The sequence below is a fragment of the Monodelphis domestica genome, chromosome 4 (assembly GCF_027887165.1).
Source record: "Monodelphis domestica isolate mMonDom1 chromosome 4, mMonDom1.pri, whole genome shotgun sequence".
NCBI classification, from domain to species: Eukaryota; Metazoa; Chordata; class Mammalia; order Didelphimorphia; family Didelphidae; genus Monodelphis; species Monodelphis domestica.
Window position 1 is genome coordinate 154,743,189 of NC_077230.1, and position 20,888 is coordinate 154,764,076.

Below are 20,888 nucleotides of genomic sequence, written 5' to 3' on the forward strand. Positions count from 1 at the left end.
CCCAGAGGAATGCTCTGGACCAAAGGTTCTTAACCATTCTTGTGCCATTGGCCCCTTTGGTGTTCTAGAGGAAAAAGCCAAGGGACTCCTTAGAATCATGTTTTTAAAAACATAAAGCCAAATTCATAGGATTACAAAGGAAATGAATTCATTAGAACATGATTCTTAAAATATTTTTTTAATTCACAGAACTAAATAGAAATTTCCTAGATTTTATCAAAGCATTTGGCCAAATCTATCATGCTGTTCTTCTGGAAAATACAAGACGGGTCCCTCAAAAATTAAGTTGGATGAGTTTGGAACTAGCCAAACAACAAAATAGCCATTAAGAGGTCAATGTCAAATTAGAGGTATGCTTTTACTCAAGTGGCCTAAGGATTTATGTTTAGCTAAGCACTCCTTAACATTTTAGTCTATGATATGTATAAAGACAAGCTTATCAAGTACATAGATGACCCAAAGCGAGATGGATAGGTTACACATTAGATAAGAGTCAGGATCCAAAAAGAGTTTGACAACTTAAAAACACTGAGCTAAATCTATCAAGATCAATCAATCAAATAACTGTTCTTCAAAGAAAAATAGCAATTATGTATTGATGAATATTTATTAAAAGTCCTCTGGATGCAAGGTACTAAATTGGGCAGGCATGTGATGTTCAGTGAAAATTAAACTGAGTTCAGGAAACCTGAGTTCATTTCCTAACTCAGCCTCTGACGTGGTAGATAATGCTGGACATCTTAGCTCTAATTTACTTTCATCAATGGTTTTTGCATTAGAAGGGACCTAGAGATGTTTATTTTAAATCAATGAGGAAGGGGTTCCTTCCAGAAATTTTTGCTTGGACGGCTAGATTTTAAGCTGACTATTGTTGTGAGGACAAAAGTGAGGATGACTCATATTCTCCCAGGGCTAAAACTATTTCCTGTGAGTAAGTTAGTTCAGCAAAGCAGTAATTTAGTAAATGGTACCTTGGTGGCCCTAAGGGGGCACTGGTATCCTGAAAGACTATGTAATTCCCCAAAATGCTTAATTTAATTTCAGAGAATAGCTCAACCACTCAGAGAATCAGATTTCAATGTGTGTGGAAGTTATTTGAGCTACTTGGAAGAGAAGTATTGCATACGCACATATATATCCTGAGTTACCCTCCATATACACATCCAGGAATTTAATATTATCATTATTCCATTTATATGGACAGGTATATCTATAGCTTCCTTCTGTGTCTATTTTATCATCCCTGATAGTCCTTATTAGTAGTATTTTGGACAAAACATAATGAATGGCCTGAGATGGTTGAGAGGAGTGGGAGGCATCATCATTAAAAATGCCTGGCCATTTCTGCTGACATTCTGTAGCACAATTTCTCTCAAGGTCACTCTAGTTCTTTTCCAATTTCCTGGACTTTGATTTCCTTAAAGGGCTCAACACTCTTTTTATAAAGAGATTTTTTTAATCGAGTGTTTCAAGATCTAGGAACAAGTAGTCATAATCCCCATAAGATTAAATAGCTCAGTGTTATCCATCTACATTTAGAAAGAAAAACAAGAACATTGCTCCCCACTACAAACAAATGAAAATAAACCACAACCTCCTGGATATAGTATTGCTAAATTCAAATAGAAAGGGGAGGGGGGAGATATACTAAACAGTATTTAAGGATCCTTGTGGCCTTATTGACTTAGAAAGTCACATATTAACTTTATCTATGACCTACTGTATTTTTATTTATTTTGTTAAATATTTACCAATTACATTTTAATCAGGTTCTGACACACTTGGGAGATGTGGCCAGCACGCAGCATTTTTGACATCTCTGACAAAGGATATTGAGGAGATTGGAAGAATCCAATAAAAAGCAACAAATAAAGGGATAACCCAACTGTAACCTTGAAGGCACTAGAAGATAACCAGGAATTGGGCATATTTGAAAGGGGGGAAGTAATAAGGCTTAGACAGTATTTGGGAGAGAATGCCATTAAGAAAAGGTTCAAGCCAAGGTCACTTTTATTATTTGGTTAGTGGGCTATGTTATAGACAAAGGTCTCTGCTAATCAAAAGCAGCCCTTTCCTGCTCCACAAGCATTATTTAATATGAGGCAATGTCTTCTGAACTGGGAGCATATTGAGCTCCAATTCATGTGGGTAGCAAATTCTTATAGGTAAAGGGAAGATATGAATTTTTAGCATTTTTAAATTTTAAAAATGAAAAGTTACGTACAATTATAGTGGCATAGGCAAACTAAGCACTTCTAGAGATTAAGAAAAGGGCAAAGTGCAAATTTGAAGGTAGGGTCATAAAAATGTGCACATTTCTTAAATATACTTCAGCTACTTAAATGTCTTAATATACTTAAGATACTTAAGTATCTAAGATAAGTGAGTAATACTTGCTTATAAAATCACAAGTAATAACAGGGGCTGTATGAGCTGTGTTAGGTCAGTTATGCTGTTGCTATTTCAGGGTAGGTACGATATGTTGGTGGGATAATTGAATACCTGTTGGCGGTGGCTGCATTGCATTTCATTTTGTAAATTGGCTATTACTCTCCTTTCAGAATTTGAATTAATTATGTTTATGGATTTTTGGTTAGCCTCGATCCTCCATAGACCTTGTCCCCAACCACCAAATTATAATTCCTAGGATTTTAATACATAATTTAAAAAAACTTATAAGGAAACTGGACTTTTATAAAAGACACAAAACATGATTTTTTTGTAAAAAGAAAAGGCTGTAACTGAGAATCATCCTTAATACTTCCACTCAGGGGCACAGGTACATAGTGAATGGAGTGCTGGATTTAGATTCAGGAAGATTAGTATCTCTGAGTTCAAATCTGATCTCAGATACTCACCAAATGAGTGACCCTGTTTGACTCAATTTCCTTCTCTGTAAAATGAGTTAGAGAAGAAAATGGAAAATCACTCTGATATCTTTGCCAAGAAAACCCAAAATGGGGTTGTGAAGAGTAGTGTAAAAATTAAATTATGTCTCTACTAATAAAAATATTATATTTATGAGGTTTATTAAGGATCATTAAAACTCAAGGAATAAAGATACAAAATAAAAAACCACGTGCCCATGGCTGATTAGCCCATTCAAAATCCATGAACTTAGGTTAGCTTACCACTATACATCCTACATCATTGCAATGGCAGAGAGGAGAGTGTGGGAGGTGTTACTGCCAGTTAAATACAAATTGTGATCTCACCTACGTGGAGACTCAGGTGAGATTATAGGGAATTCTGGGAAATACAAAGGACTTCTGGGGATTGAAGTCTAGGGTTCAAAATCTTCATTTATATATAAGGACATGACAAAAAAGATCAAACAACAACATAATACAAGTTTTACTAACTATATTTTTAAAATGGTCTGAAATCTCCCATAGCAAGAGGAGGTCATTATGCTATTAGGGTCAACCTATTTTATCCCTGGCACTGTGCCAAGCCCAGAAGAAATAACTCAAGGCAAAAAAAAAATTGTCCCTATTCTCAAGGAGCTCACAATCTTAAAGCCAGGAAGAACTAATAAGTATTTGAGGCAGAATTTGAACTCAGGGGGCACGAGTCTTCCTGACTTTAGACCTGGCACTCTGTCCACTGTGCCACCTTGCTGCTCCAATATCTAGGAATAGTTCATCTATTTTGGGCAAAATTATAGCACAGATTATATTGTGAATGAATAGAGGGACCAGAGAATGAGCAAAAGAAACAAAATTAGGCATTACACAAAGACTCTGAGGTAATGCTTTACAATGACATTAGAAATTCTGTCATTTTTAAGAAAAGTGAGAACTTTGAACTTCCCTACCACTAGTTCTTGAGTGATTATTTGGAAGAAGTGATAGATTTCGTTTAGCATATATTCAGAGTACCTATCAAGATTTATTTCTAGGAAAGTAAACAAATCTGAGCTTTAAAAAAATAAAAGCAGAGAGGAAACATGCAAACAACTACTTATGAACGAGATATACACAGGATACACTGAGGGTAATCTTGGAGGGAGGGCAATAAAATAAAAGAGGATTGGGGAATGGTGTCTTGAAGAAATAGGATGGGATATGAGACTTAAAAGAAGCCAGGGAAGTCAGGAGGTAGAGATGATAAGAGGGAATATTCTGGTCATGAGGGACAGTGGATAGAAATATTCTGAGTTGGGAGATGAGGTGTCATGTATGAAGAACAGCAAGGAGACTGATGCCAGTGGCTCGTGGGGAATGTGGAGGGACATAAGGTGTAAGAAGACTGAAAAGGTAAGGCAGAGAGATCCCAAAAGGGGAAAAAGCACAATGTAGTACATTGAGGTGAGCTGGGGGAGGCTGTAGAGAGCCAAAAGGATGCTGACAGAGCCTTATGAAAAGTGAGCCCATGCTTAAATCTTGTGGTTTGGGGAACTGTTAACTGTGAACCACCAACATGCCTTTAATTGCAAAGATCTATTGTTAGGGCAGTAAAATGGCAATAATACATTGTTTGTAAAGGTGCATGTGGTACCCAATTATAACCTACTTCACATTCCATATCTGTATTTACAGTAACAATCAGCCTACAAATGTGGTTAAGTATCATTAACCAAAGAGAACTGCAACTCCCATATGGCTATGTTCTATGAAATTAACTGAGAAAGCTACCGGGAAAGTCACTGGGGATTTTCTTTTCATGCCTGATGATCATGTAGGCTGCATAATGATAACAATAATAACAACAGAAACTTGCATACACATAGCACTTAAGGGTTTATAGAGTGTGCAACTCAAAATAGCTCTTTGAGGTAAGGAGAGCAAGGACTATTTATCCCCATTTTACAGATGAAGAAATGGAGGCTTAGAAAGGTTAGTTGACTTGATCAGAATTATACAGTTAGATCCAGGACTAAAATCCAGGTCTTTTGATACTAGTGTTCTTTCTACTATACCATACTTCAGGTGTTTAATTCCATGTATATCTGAAGATATTTAGCAATTTGTCTATATAGTATAAGACATTTTGCTATTTGCAACAATCTAGATATTTTGGTATCACACACATATATATATATACACACACACACACAGCCTTGGAATGACTTGGGCTTTTTTGGATCAGATGTATGACTTCAATGAAATAGAAAATTACTAATAAGAAAACTCTTTACCAGTGAAGATTGGTATCTACTTTGTATCTTATAGTTTCAGTGAGTTATCCAGGTTACTGAGACATTAAGTAATTTCTTCAGGGTCACATATCCAATATATGTCAGAAGTGGAATTTGGGGGCATCTAAGTGGTTCAATAGATTGAGAGCAAAGCCAGGAGATAGGAGGTCCTGAGTTCAAATGTGGCCTCAGACAATTCCTAGTCGTGTGACCCTGGGCAAGTCACTTAACTGCAATTACCTTGCCCTTTCCACTCTTCTGCCTTGGAATCAATACTTAGTATCTATTCTAAGACAGAGGGTAGAGGTTTAAAAATAAAAAAGAAATGCAACTTGAATTTAGGCCTTCCTGACTCATAATCCATTTTACCACACTGCTCTTATCATACATTACAGGTAATAACAGTACTCTGAGTATGAGTGAAATGATAAATTTTAACAATCATCTCTCCAGAAAAGAAAAATGTATGCATATCCTTTAAATTTAAACTATATTAGTAATATTTTTTATTACTTTCTAAAGTCTAGACAATCAACAAAATGATAAATCAAGCCCTGATTTTGGACTTTACCAGTTCAAAAGTTGTAAATGCTAAAACTGTAAACTTAGCAATCAGTTCTTCTCAGCCAGTATGAGCTGGCTCGAGCACAACCCATAATTTTAGTACATGAATCCTCACAGTGTACTCAAGAAATTGTTAAGAAATTCCAGTAGTTCTTATAAGGTAAATTGATAGGTGAAGTCCAGTAAGTGGCTGAGGAAAAGAATCTATGAACCTTCTAAGTTCAGGTATTCACATGAGTACCTTCTTTTTTAAAAAAATTAAGGAAAAAACATCTTTTGAATTTGATAATTGAAAGCAGGTCAGCAAATTTAAATTTCAAACAATTTTATTTTGTTTTACTGTGGAATACCTAACAATACTGAATTGTCTTATATTCATGTCTTTCCTTCTTTCCAGGTACTATTCTTCATGCCTGTTTGTCTCCTCAACCTCCTTTCCCCAAAACCTAAAATTCTAAAAGTTTGGTTTCTTTTGCCCAACCTATTTCTATCTCTGTTTCCCAGGCATTTTCTTCTCCTTCTCAACTTTTTTGGTCATTTTTCAGTTGTGTCCAACTCTTCATGACAATATTTGGGGTTTTCTTGGAAAAGATATTGGAATGTTTTGCATTTCCTTCTCCAACTCATTTTACAGATCAGGAAACTGAGGTAAACTGGGTTAAATTACTTGTCCAGAGTCACACAGCTTTTGCACCTTCTTTTGGTCACAGTCATTGGCTAAGTTTCATTTCCAAGTTTCTAATGAGTCCATAATAAAGATTTTAGCAGATTTATTTTCTTTGGGAGAGAAAGTTGACCATGAAGTTAACCTGATAGTGGAGTGACCTCTGATTGAATTTGATTCCCAGAGACTAATAGGATGGATGCCATCCATATAAACTGAATGCTAAGTTATCAAAAGAAAACCTATTTTTATTTTCTTTAGCACATGCTTTTAAAGAATGATAGCAAATGAGCCTGGGTCACTCAATAAAACAATAATAGGACATATTGGGAAGAACCAGACTTCCTCTTAGATTAGTCTGACTCAGATCTTGCTCTCAGGTTTGGGCTTTTAGTAGGAAAGAGAATAAAAATGTTTCCTATTTACCTCTTTAATGTGCAGAAAGTCCTTGGCATCAAAGGAGATGGCAGTGCTTGGAACTGGGACGTCTTCATCTAGAGCTCCACAATAACTCACATTCGTTTTCACAGCAAATGCTACAGGTTTTGACTGGGACAGAAACGTGAAAAAAAGGGAGAGAGAGAGAGAGAGGTACTGTAAGATGAAACTTTTCAAACTGGAATGCTTTCTTCTGTGATCTATAGGAATATAAATGCAAGTCAATACTGAGAGAGAATTCCCAAAAAAATTTGTATTCTCAGGCATTATGGGAAGTCATGAAATCTAGGGAATTTATCCTGGCAATGCATTGGAAATCTGTAATATATCTCAAACAAGTTGAGGAATTAGGGCAAAGGAAGTTGAAAATCATCTAAAGGATTCCCCAGGGGATCCTTGCATGTCAGTAAAGTTATTATCAGATCCTGTCCAGGAAAACAAATGACAGTTATTATAGACTCAAGAATCCTGATCAATGCAATTATCAATCTTAATTTCAGACCAACTACAAAGCATGCTATCCACCTTGTGGCAAGAGATTTGATGGACATATTTAGTCAATGAATGGATTTGTTTTGTATGACAGGGCTATTTAGCAAAAGGAATTTCTTATTTTTATTTTGGGGAGAGATTGAGGAAAGGAATGGGATGAATGAAAGGACTGAAACATTTAAAAACATAGAGAAAAGAATAAAGGGAGGGTTTGGAGTGGGACAACAACAAGTAAGATAGCTTTGAAACTAATATGCTTTTAAATAAGAGGGATGATTTATCTATCTTTGGAAAGATTCTTGGTTTCATTAACAACCCCTTTTTCAATTCTTTGCACATGGAAAAGATAATATGAATTAGTATTTAAGTACAGAAAAATACATATGGAAACAGATTCAGTTAGTGCTGAACTAAGGGATTTATATATTACTTTCCTTCCAAAAAATAAATGGTAAGGTGAGGTTAATTGAGTTAATCCATCAATCATCCCATCCCATTTGTGACTGCTTTAACTGTTTATAAGGCCTGGATATCTCCACTCAAGCAAAAACCTTAAAACTGGGTGTAAGAAATCTTTGATCAATTTGGGAGGAGAGAAAGATGTCAGATAAAGAGAATAATATTGCACAGGAAGTCTACTGAGATTGGCTAAGGAGACACGGTGACATCTTGTGGTTCTATAAAATAACAAATCAATTTGGAGCCCAGAATTATAAGAGCATTTGGCAGGATAAAAGGGAATGTCATTCCAGCAAAGCCTCTGAGAAAGATTTACTTATGGCTGGAAGGGAAGAATAAGAACCTGTCTCCTCCCTCAAACCTCAGCCAGAGGAATGAACTTTGGAAGGTCAGAAGGTCAGAAAACTGTATTTTTCTTTGAAATCCTAGCAGTATCACTGAAACATCTAAAGCAGTGTCTACATCAGGAGTCAAGAACAAACTATATCCACTCAAGAAAGGCAGATTTAGAAGTGTACAAGAGACCTAACAGAAAGCAATAGTGATGCTTATGGGGAACTTTATGAGGGTCCCACCAAAAGAAGAAAAGGATTCCCAAGAGCCCTCTGTTACCCCTTTGCCATATGTATTTCTGTAAGTCTGAAGCCCCCTTTCCCCTTGACTCTACGGTCTGGTGAGAGTGTCACAGTCTTTGAGGGGGTCTGGTGAGAGTGTCACAGTCTTTGAGGGGAGGGGATAAATATTTTGGACCAATTGTTCTTATGATGCCACCTTAGTAAATACCCTTTCAAAAAGCTCATTTAAGTCTCTCTGACTAACAGATGTCAATTGAAAATCAATGGAGAGGGGACAGCTGTGTTGCTCAATGGATTGAGAGCCACGCCTAGGGACAGGAGGTCCTAGGTTCAAATTTGACCTCCAACACTTCCTAGCTGTGGGACTTTGGGCAATTCACTTAAATTCCAAAGCCTAGCCCCTACCACTCTTCTCTCTTGGAACCAATACATAGTATTGATTCTAAGATGGAAAGTAAGGGTTTAAAAAAGCAATAGAGAGTAAGGGAGGAAGCAAACTGGTTAATTCTTATAAGCTATAACATTAGAAAGATGTTTTCAACCCCTACAACCCTGAGCAGAAAAGTAGCAGATGATTCGCCAAGGCAAACTGAAGTCAGGAAGGAAGACCCAGAGCCTACAAAAAAATTTTGAAACTTTTTACCTGAAATGGAGAGAGACAGAGACACAGAAAGAAAAACACAGAGAGAGACAGAGAGAGGGGGAGGGAGGGAGAAAGAAATGGAGAGAGGCAGAGAGAAAGGGGGAGACAGAGAGAAAAGAGAGAGGGGGCGGATAGAGAGAGAGGGAGAAAAAAAGAGAGCCAGAGGGAGGGAGGGAGAGAGAGAGAAAGACAGAGAGGGAGGAAAGGGGAGGAGGAGAGAGGGAGAGGAAGAGAGGGAAAGGGAGAGAGACAGAAAGAGAAAACAGAGCGGGGGAAAGGGGCATAGGGAGATGAAGGGGGAAGGGAAGAGGGAGTTGTTCTGGGCTCTTCCACGACCATTGTCCCAGACTCTCCCATATATGTCTTTTTGTGCAATGTCTTATATTTGGGCAACTATAATTAAAAGAAATCAAACCTTGAGAGAAACTTTTAAAAAGTCCCAGCACAGGCAAAACGGTCCTCTTAGGACCTATATATATATATATATTATACCAGCAGCCAAGATTGCCATGGGCAGGGCAGATGGACAGCAGCCCCGGTCTGGGACTGCATACACATACAAGATTTCACTGTCTTCTCCCTCACGAAGGTACTGACCGCCCACAACTTCACATTTCTTCAGCTCATGAAGCAGATATGCTTACCACAGTTACCTGCCTAATTCCTCCCCCCCCCCCATTGTTGTTTTTAATCAGCTATTTTACGGCTCTAGTGGGGGAGAGGAGGAGAAATCCTGTAGGTAAATAGCTCCTGGCTAGAACTATAAATAGAGGCGAGCCTCTGGGACTCTTTTTCTGGGGTACGGGAAGATCTATCATTTGACGATATTCTATAACCCTTCTATTTCCTGCTCCTCTCTGCTGACCATCGATGCACCAGTTTCCGATCTTCCATCTGAGAGAAGGGAGCAATATGAAAGACTCAGCGAGACAAACGGGGAAATCAAGAGAGTTGCAGATCTAACCTGCTGTTGCACCTAATCTAATGGAGAGTGAAGGGGCAAAGAACACAGTCTGCTTCTAATTGCCCTGAAAATAGCTTTGTGCTTCTCAGCGTGTTCAAAGGCCAGAAGAGCAAGCTCGGTGGTGGCTGAAACAGCTAGATGGCCAGTTTGCAAGGAACTGGCACTTCATAAAGGGAGCTCGCAGAGCTGTGTATAAAGGGAAGATGTGTCGGGACTTCAGGAAGTGATCAGTCACCAAGGGCAAAATTCAGCTTTTTCAGGGGCGAAGGGATCCTACAGGCCTATTATTGGGCGCTTTATTTGGCTGCTAATGAAATGATCATACAGAGACCTGGGAAGTTGAAACGTGGCATTCGTAGCCAGGTCCTACTAAGTGCCACGTCAAGTCTGAACCAAAGAAGAAAAAAAAATCACCTTTGCTCTTTCGAGTTGGATAGCTGCTTGTTGTTCTCTTTCCTGGCGAATGGCTTCTCTATCCTCTTCCAAGGATACATCTGAATCAGATGGTCTACTTGTATAGGAATCCGCTGAACCCTGCAAAGGCAAACATTCGGCAGAACAGGGCCATGAGAAGAATATTACATTTTTTAATTCATAAGAGAATCCAGGGGTGTGTGCTTTTCATTTGCATGAAAGCCAGTGCAGAGAATATGTGCTTTATTGTGAATATAAATTTAGAATGCAGGCTTTAGCAAGGCATTTGGGGAACTTTAAAAGGTAGCAATGCTGCAAGGGAAAATATTTTGACTAGACTAAATGCTAGGAAATATACTGCAGGGGAAATTATGCAATTTTAAATCTCAACATTTCTTATTTTCTGATGCCTTTACTCTGATGCAAGCATTTATCTGCAGAATTTGCACCTCGTTCCCATTTGTTAATATGGGTGTATACAGGAAATAATTACGCTGGGAAAAAGAGATTCGGCTTATTAGGAGGCAAATCCCAAGGGAGGGACTCGGATTCATGATCACTTATTTGTCAAAGTTTACAACAGAACAAAGCAGGCTCCAACTCACTCATCCTGGGGCTCTGCTAGTTTACATTGCAACACTATGTTCTTTGCAACAGCATTTCAACTTGTCACTCAACTGCCTGCACCCAATTTTGACAAGGCAATTGCAAAGCAGACAAACACGTTTGGAACTGGGAGCAAGAATATGCAGAGTCACACGCAGAAGGGGGTCAGCTACACTGAGCAAGAGTGAAATCACAGCCTAAACTAGCTGAAGAAGCAAGCTGAGAACCAACTGCTCCCTCTTTGGCCTTTGCAAAGCAAGAAGAGATGAGATACCAGATTGCCAAATGTGGAGGGAAAGAGCTGAAAGATTTGCTTTTTCATTGTGGAAATGGTTTCATGTGGTCACCTTATTTTAAAGGGTGGCAAAACTGAAACTTAAGAGAAAATGATGAAATATATATTTATATGTGTGTGTACATAAGTGTGTAGATGCAAGAGTGGTATAAAGATATATATATATAACTATACATATATTTGCTAAATTGGTATTCATAGCTTTGCAATTTTCTGCTAAATATTAGAGGTAGAAAGATGCCCAGTATTTATAGAATTCACAGGCAGAAAGGGATAATTCCCCCCAAACAAATAATCCAGATTCCCTTCCTATTTTAAAAGAATGGAGTGGGGGTGGGGTTGGGGTGCTGCTAGATGACTCAATGAATTGAGATCTGGGTCTAGAATCAGGAGGACCTGGGTTCAAATGTGATCTCAGGCACTTCCTAGCTGTGGGACCTTGAGCAAGTCACTTAACCCCCATTGCCTAGCCCTTACCACTCTTTTGCCTTGGAGTCAATACACAGTATTGATTCTAAGACAGAAGATAAGTATTAAAAAAATAAGAAGAATGGCATGAGGGGCAACTAGGTGATTCAGTAGATAGAGTGTCAGACTTGGAGACAGGAGGAACTGGGTTTAAATTTGGTCTCGGGCACTTCCTAGCTGTGTGACCCTGGGCAAGTCACTTAACCCCTACTGTCTCATCCTTACTGCTCTTCTGCCTTGGAACTGATACTTAGTAATGATTCTAAGATAGAAGATAGGGTTTAAAAAAAAAAGAATGGAAGGCAGATGTCCAAGTGATGGCATGGTTCAAAACCTGCCAAGAAAACCCTCACTCTTCCATTCCTTAATGTTAGAACTGTATGATTGAAAATCTGTTACCCTAAAAAAGAACTACATATCCCAAGAGCCCACTGACTTCCTGTCATTACCTACTTCCTATAGACAGAGGATAAAGGGCATGGGCTTTGGAGGCTCCTTTTCTCTGATGTAGAATCAGCAGTGATGGTGGTGAGTGGGGATGGCTAAAAATGGCTAACCAGCCATGGGCATGTGGTCTTTATTTTGTATCTTTTTTATTCCTTGATTTCTAATGATCATTAATAAATCTCTTAAAATATAATATTATTATTGAGATTTAATTAATTATAGAACCTACTACTGTAAACCTCTTTACAGGAGTGCCATCAAATATTTCAACTTGCTTAGGCAGAAACTGAAACAGTAATTCCATTTAGAGATTTGGAACATTCATTCATCACAGAATCATAGATATATAGCTGGAACAAACCCTAGGAGGCTATCAAGTCCAACTTCCTTGTTTTACAGATGAGAAAATTAAAGAGGAGATACTTTTAGAGACTTGGCTAGGTTTACACAGTTAGTAAGTGTCTGAAAAAGGATCTGAACCCAGGTCTTCCTGACTACAAATTCAATGCCCTCTCCATGAGGCCACATTTCTTCTTACCTATGTGGCACAGAGGATAGAACACTGGGCCTGGAGTCAGGAAAACATGGATTCAAATCTGGCCTCAGACACTACCTAGCTGTGTGAATTAACAACTTAAGTCACTTAACCTTGTTTGCCTGAGTTTCCTCATCTATAAAATGAGCTGGAGAAGAAAATGGCAAACATTCCAGTTTCTTTCCCAAGAAAACTCCTGCAAAAGACCACAAAGAGTTGAACACAACTGAAAATAACTAAATAACAACAACAAATTTATTGCATTTTCCACCAAATTCTTTTTTCTGGTGTCTCATTAAGGGGAGAAGAGGATCCTAGATTTTTAAAAACTAGCAGAGGGCAAACTTTGGCACAATTAGATTTGTAATCAGAAGATTCCAATTTTAGTTATTGAACTCCTAATTCTGCCACTATTTGATACTAGACAAATCACAGTCTCCCAAGGTCTTATTTTTCTCATCTGTAAAATGAGACAGCTGGACTAACTGACCCCTGAGATTTCTTCTCTATTGCTAGCCCATAGCAGACACTTAAAAAATGTTTATTGACTGACAGACTAATCTCAAACTCCAGATGAGCTAGGAAGGCTTCAAGCATGAGCAGTGATCCACTTTGTGCCTACAAGTCTAGCTAAATTCGGAGAGATTTATCATTAAAAGGTAGTCTACTGGATGGTGATTTTTTTTTTTTGGCTAGAGCAAATAATGAAGAATGCCCAGTGGAAAAGTACCTTTCTGAGTCCTCTCCTACCACCTTCCTGCCTCATTCCCCCACCTTCCCTTTGAACCCCACTCCCATTCCTTCCCTTTTCCCCCCTTTTCCTCTCTTTCCCTGCCCTACCGCTTACCCTCTTAAGAGTTGTTTCCATTTAATCCTTCTCCAGCCCCCTTCCTCTGCCATTGCAGCTTCACCCAATTCTCAAGTGCCTTAGGTCCAATAAAGCTAGACCAGAACTGTCCTTCCTCCCCAAAAAAGGAGAAGCTGCAATTTTTATTGGTGGGAGGTATTTGCATTCTGACAAAATCAGAGATCCTGGAGATCTTTGAAATATAAGCCTAGAAAACACATCCTATGTCAAGGTAGATTCAAAGGATGATGGTAATGTTCTCCAATTCCTATGCCTTATGTGCCATTCTCAAACCTTCTATCATATCCCCCAATTAGACTTCAAGGGTAGGGGCAATTTCACTGCCATCTTCGTATCCCCGGAAGTGCCTGGCACATTTTACTCAATTGCTCAGCTACCATTAATCAAGGGCCTAGTGCATGCCAGGCACTGTGTTAAAGGCTGGAGATATAGAGGCAAAAATTAGCCTGTGCTCTCAAGGAACTCATTATCTAGAAGAGGAAAAACAATATGAAATCAATTATGCCCAAATGAAACATGTACAGACTATATTGAGGGTAGTCTCAGAGGGAAGGCACTAAGAGTAAGGGGGCCTGGGAAAGGCTTCTTGCAATAAGTGACATTTGAGCTGAGATATGAAGGAAGAAAGTGAAGCCAGGAGGCAGAACCAAGAGGGAGAGCATTCCAGGCAGAGGTAGGAAATAGATTTTTTTGTGTGGGAGGATCAGCAAGGAGGCCATTGTTACTAGATCACAGGATAGAGAGAGGAGTGGAGGAAGATTATGGAGGGCTTTAAAAGCCAGAGGATTTTATATTTAATGTTGGAGGCAAGAGGGAGCCACTGGAGTGGACTGAATAGGAGGGGTTGATATGGTCAGCCTTGCCCTTCAAGGAGAATAGTTTGACAGCTGAGCCAGGATCAATAGAAGGCAATGAGACCAACCAGTAGGCTATAGAAATGGTCTAGGTAGGAGGTGGAGGGCATACACCAGGATGGTTGGAGCATCAAAGTAGAGAGGGGACCTTATACAAGAGACCTTTCAAATATTGAAACAACAGGATTTGACAAACTGATTGAACATGGAGTGAGAGTGAGGAGTTTAGCATGACTTGTAGGTTGTGGGTCTGGGGAATATTAATAATAAGTTAGGAAAAGAGAATGGTTTGGGGAGAAAAGTTTAGGACACGTTAGGTTTCATATATCTAAAAGACATGATGTTAGAAATGTATAATAGGCACTTGGACAAAATGAGTCCTCAGGAATGAGGCTAGGTCTGGGATCCTTTTAGCTGTGATGAGTCACAGAGATGATCATTGAGTCCATGGGAATTAATGGGATCAACAAGTAAAATGGTATAAGAGAAGGAAAAAGGGCCCAGGACAGAGTCTTGGAAATTTAACTATTGATTATCGAATGAGTCCTATTTTAAAGTTATCTTTAAGGAGTCTATGTTTACATTACGTTCAACAAATTAAACTTATTCACCAAATGCTTTTAAACAAATGTACACACGTGTATACATATATGGACCCACATTTTGCATCTAGGTTCATAAAATAGATATGCTTAAAGAGGATCATTTACTTTTAAAAAAAGATACTTTGTTTTTGCAAACTTTTAAGGAAAAGATTTGTTACATTGTTAGGTAGACTTTTAAAAAGTCCATTTAAGAAAGACAAATTATATATAAATACATGTCCTATGATTTCATAGTCTTCCTTCCACCCTTAGGAGTGCTTTAATGAGAGTATGAGGTATACAGAAAACCTGTTTCAAACTGTCAGAAGTAGCAGATGTAGAAATATTATAGACATAAAATGACTATACAGCAGTAAGTTGAAGGCGATACTGCTACCTCATTTGGAGAGTATGCATTAATAAAGGCCAATGTTTGCAGTTTACAAGAAAGCGGGCTGTTCCCAAAATCAATGAGTCAAAAGCCTAAAACACCCAGGGCACTATTGACACCGGGATTTGGCTAATTTCCCAAACTGTTTTCCAACTTCTTAAATTATGGCAAGCAGCCCTCTCTAGAAAAATCATCTAAACTTTCCTGAATAGCCACTGCTTTTTTTGAAATGTGAATGGGGATGAAGGGCTTTTTAGTTGTTTTACAGATTCTTCTGCCAACTTAAAAAAAAAAAACAGTGATTTCTGTTGATAGATTTGTTTCTGAAAACTACCTCTAAATGAGAAGGAACAAAACACAAAACAATCAGAGCCACAAACAGGTGATTATCAAGGTGTTTGACTGTTCTACCTTGGCTTCCCTTTGAGAAAACAGAAGCAGTTAGGGGAGGAACTTGAAGGCAGATCAATTCAATGGGTATTTTTAAAGGACCTGCTATGTGGAAAACACTGTGCTAGGTGCCAAGGAATACATGCTAAGACCGACCATATTCCCTGCCTTTGTGGAGTCTTTATTTAGTCTTTGTATACTCAGTAAGAATTTAATAGCTATTTGTTTGCAAAATTAGGTTCTGCTCCTGGTCTAAGTGATACAGTCTCAAATGGTGAAACAATCTGTAAAGCCTTCTTTTTATCTGAATTCTAATTTACAGGATAGGTAGGAAATTCAGCAGGTAAATAAGGGAGAAGGAGAACATGCTAGGCATAGGGAATGGTGTATGCAAAAGAACCCAGTCAAGAAAATGCAGGGGACAGGAAGGGGAATTAGATATGGGAGAAAGATTGGACCATTAAAAATCACACCAATGTTTCAAATATGGTAGACAGGGAAAATGATGGGGGGGAACAAAGAGATGATGGCAGTGGGAATCAAGAGGAGAGAAATAGATGTAAGAGACATTTCAAAAGTAGAACTAATAGAATTTGGTCAATGATTGGCAACAGGATATAGAGAAGATGTGTTAGATTAAAATTAAAGGTAACCAAAAAAATTCAAATATAGGAAAGAGAACAAAGATATGAGAAAAACAGTGAAGTCTGTAGGAAGAGCCATTTTAAGGGGAAGAGAATGAACTTAGTTTTGTATGTTAAGATTTAAGGGACTAGTAGAACATGTAAGTGGAAATATTTTAGGCAAACTTGGAAGGAAATAGTTATTGTTTAAGAAGTTAGAAGAAACATGATGAAAAAATGTGGTCTGAAGGCAAAGAGAAGATGAGAAGGTAATAAATTCACCTTCTAATGTAGTGTGGCATTATTCAGTGCTGCTTAGTATTAATACTGGCATATAGATTTTATATTTTTCTTTGCTATATAGTAGTGTGGATAAGATGCTAAATTTAAGACTAACTTGGCTTTTCAAATTATCAAAATCAGTTGGCCACATTAGGTGAACACAGAATAGTATACCTGTCAGATCTTTGGTAAAGGGAAGATTTTAAGACCAAGCAAGAATTAGAAAAAATTACAAAATATAAAATAAATAATTTTAATTACATTAAATTAAAAAGGGTTTGTACAAACAAAACCAATGCAACCAAAATTAGAAGGGAAGCAACAAATTGGGAAAAAATCTTTATAACAAAAACTTCTGACAAAGGTCTAATTACTCAAATATATAAGGAGCTAAATCAATTGTACAAAAAATCAAGCCATTGCGCAATTAATAAATGGTCAAGGGACATGAATAGACAATTTTCAGATAAAGAAATCAAAACTATTAATAAGCACATGAAAAAAGTGTTCTGAATCTCTTATAATTAGAGAAATGCAAATCAAAACAACTCTGAGGTACCACTTCACACCTAACATATTGGCTAACATGACAGCAAAGGAAGATAATAAATTTTGGAAGGGATGTGGCAAAATAGGGGCATTAATGCATTGCTGGCAGAGTTGTGAACTGATCCAACCATTCTGAATGGCAATTTGGAACTATGCCCAAAGGACTTTAAAAGACTGCCTGCCATTTGATCCAGCCATACCACTGTTGGGTTTATAACCCAAGGAGATAATAAAAAAAAGACTTGGACAAAAATAGTTATAGCCAAGCTCTTTGTGGTGGCAAAATATTGGAAAATGAGAGGATGCCCTTTGATTGGGGAATGGCTGAACAAATTATGGTATCTGTTGGTGATGGAATACTATTGTGCTCAAAGGAATGATGAACTGGAATTCCATGTGAACTGGACTGACTTCCAGAAATTGATGCAGAGTGAAAGGAGCAGAACCAGGAGAATATTGTATGGAAATACTGATATACTATGGAACAATAGAATGTGATGGACTTCTTTACTAACAGCAATGCAATAATTCAGGACAATTCTGAGGGACTTATGAGAAAAAATGCTATTCACATCCAGAGAAAGAACTGTGGGAGTAGAAACACAGAAGAAAAACAATGGCTTGAGCACAATTCGATGGGGATATGACTGGGGATGTAGGCTCCAAATGATCACTCTAGTGCAAATATTAATAATATGGAAATAGGTCTTGATCAACGACAGATATAAAATCCATTGGAATTGCTCATTGGCTATTAGAGGGGGGTGGGAGGAGCAGAGGGAAAGACCATGAATCACATAACCTTGGAAAAAATTTTTCTTTATTAATCAATTAAATAAAATTTTTAAAAATCTGTTGGTCACAAAACAATGGCTTCTGCACTATATATAGAATGAAAACAGTTAAATCACTTAAAAAGTTCACAAAAAAACAGCAAGAGTCTCCAGAAAATAAAACAACTAAAATGCAAGATAAATCTCTAAAATTCCTTCTAATCCTACTATATTATACTTCTATGAAAGACAAATGGAATATATTACTACAAATGACTAACCATACTCCATCTCCTATCTCTATGCCCAATAGCACTGGTTGCCCCCATGCCACTGTAGTTCTACCCTAGAGAATACAGCTTTTCCTTTCAGATGCAGCTCAGACCTTTTTTATTATCTGTTCAGGGTCTTTCTGTTCCCCTTCCCCACTCCCCAACTGCCAGGGCCTTTGCTCCTAGACTACCTTATATTTAACTAATTTGTATAATAAAGGGTGTCTCAAAAGTTTTAACAGATTCTAACTACACTGAGACTTTGGGGACACCTTGGATTGGTATTTATAATCTTTACATTTATATATATATATATATATATATATATTTTTTTTTTTTTTTTTTACATATGCTTGCCTCTTCCACCAGAATGTAAGTCCATCATGAATAGAGATTATTTCATTCTTCGTATTTGTGTCCTCAGCACTGAACATAGATCCTGGCTCGTGGGTTTTTAATAAATACTTGAATGATTTATGATGATACTATATCACTACTTCAGTGAATCTTTGATCTCAGTGATATGTGAACTCTTCCTAACAGTGTAGATCATCACCTCATCCTTTCTTATTGCAGGAGATTCTTTTCAATGTCTTCCTTTAAATCTTTCTCATTTTCTCTAACATGCTAGAGACCTTCCTCTAGGACTTTTAATATCCCATTAGTGCCAGTGCAGTGTTCAGACTGTCCTTCAATCACCCCTCATCCTCTATATGTCCTTTCCTTCTCCTCTCATATAATTTCTTATACATAAGTCATCATTGGTAAAATGCCTATAAAATGCAGCATGGTTTAGAGAGGATATAGTGCTGGACCTGGGTTCAAATCAGTCCTCAGCTATGTATCAGCTGTATGACTTTGGGTCTCAATGTTCTTCTATATAAAATGAAAAAGTTGGATTTGATGACATGTAAGTTCATTTTCAACTCTATATGCATGATCCTACTCATATCACCATGAACCTCTAAATTTATAAACACAGGCTTTACAACAAAGTTAGCTAGTAAAAATATACCCATTAGTAAAATGTGGAAACTGAGGCTCATAGAGAGTGACTTGTCCAAAATGACCAAGATAGTAACTACCAGAGCTGGGATTTAAACCCAGGGCTTCTCACTTCTAACTTCTAAGTCCAGTGTTTTGTCACCTACATTAAAATGTCATTTATAAAGTCAGTGTAAGATGATAAAAAATACTACAGCTAAAAAGAATGTACCTAACTTCAAGGATCTGTGATTTTGTAGATCTGTAGTCTTTCCTCCATTAATGCCTATTATATCCTCTCAATCACTTAGTAAGAGGTCTTTAAGAATTGCTACGGTTGAAAAATTTATTACCAAATGGCCAAAGTGACCATGGAACCTATTCAAATTTAGCTAAGTTATACAGTCATTCTTCCACTGGGAGAAACGTAAATCCTTTCCAGCTCAGTAGGACCTGCCAAAGCTCATTTATTGCTAGCAAAGTTCCCCCCCCCCCCAACTCTTACCACTTGGTAAGGCAGAAGACTGGTAAGGGCTAGACAATGGGAGTTAAGTGACTTGCCCAGGGTCACACAGCTCGGAAGTATCAGAAGTCAAATTTGAACCCAGGACCTCCCCTAGGCCTGGCTCTCAATCACTGAGCCACCTATCTGCCCCCTAGGCAAAATTTTTGAAAACGAAGGATCACCTCCACACCACCAAGAGCAGATCACAGTAGCCCTTTAGTGGAACCTTGCAAGTACCCCAAATTGTTAACAAATTACATTCTGGAAGACTATGGCCTAATGTATTGGGGAAGGGGTGCATTTAATATTAGAAGCATACTTATTCCTTATGCTTTTCATTAATCTCCTTAACTGCAACTCTAAGAAGCTTACAGAAAATTCCATTCTGTTTACTGCTGTCTTTTCTTACATGCTTGGGAAGACAGAAAGAAGCTGGTTTAAAATTTCCATTATGCTTGGTTTTAGTTTGTGATTATGAAGCTAGGTAATGATAACCTGATTTATCTCTCAGTAGCACAATCAATGTAAACTCCAATGAGATTATATACCTGCCAAAACCCTTGGTGTATGATGTAAACTTCCCACAGATACCTCCCATTTTCACCTTCTTCTTCTATACTTCATTAAATGTGATGATATCCCTGGCAATTTTTCTCATTTTATTTTTTCAGTCTTCTAAAAGAATTATAATTAATGTACATATTTTGTTACTATTTCCTGCTTGCAATTTAGAGAAAGAGACATAAATAGTTCTTAGTTTCTTAGTTAATAGTTCTGGAGTTCTGCCTGTTGTGTTTTCATTGTTTGTTTTTGGACCTGTAACTTCCCAGTATTTTAAGGAAATTCTTCTACTGATGCCCATTAGCCTCAACTGTGTAACAGGGAGTCTTAGAGACTTAGGAAGTTAGGTGGTACACTGGATAGAGCACTGGGTCTGGATTCAGGAGCTTGAGTTAAAGTTTGATCTCAGCTTCTTACTGGTCGTGTGATTCTGGTCAAGTTGCTTGATCTCTGTTTGCCTCACTTTCTTCAAACTGTATAACAGAAATGATAACAATACCTATCTTGAAAAAATAATAGAGGATCAAATGAAATAATGTTTTTATAGC

At 37.8% G+C, this 20,888-nt stretch overlaps 1 protein-coding gene across 4 annotated transcripts in view; it reads right to left on the reverse strand.

Annotated features, from left to right (window-relative positions):
* Window positions 1–20,888, reverse strand: part of CACNB4 (calcium voltage-gated channel auxiliary subunit beta 4) — a 360,619-nt gene that overhangs the window by 60,519 nt on the left and 279,212 nt on the right. For all 4 annotated transcript variants that reach the window (XM_007494030.2, XM_007494031.2, XM_007494034.3 and 1 more), the window contains 2 exon segments: window positions 10,354–10,473; window positions 6,795–6,917 (listed from right to left, as the gene is read on the reverse strand). In XM_007494030.2, coding sequence (XP_007494092.2) covers window positions 6,795–6,917; window positions 10,354–10,473 — 243 coding nt within the window.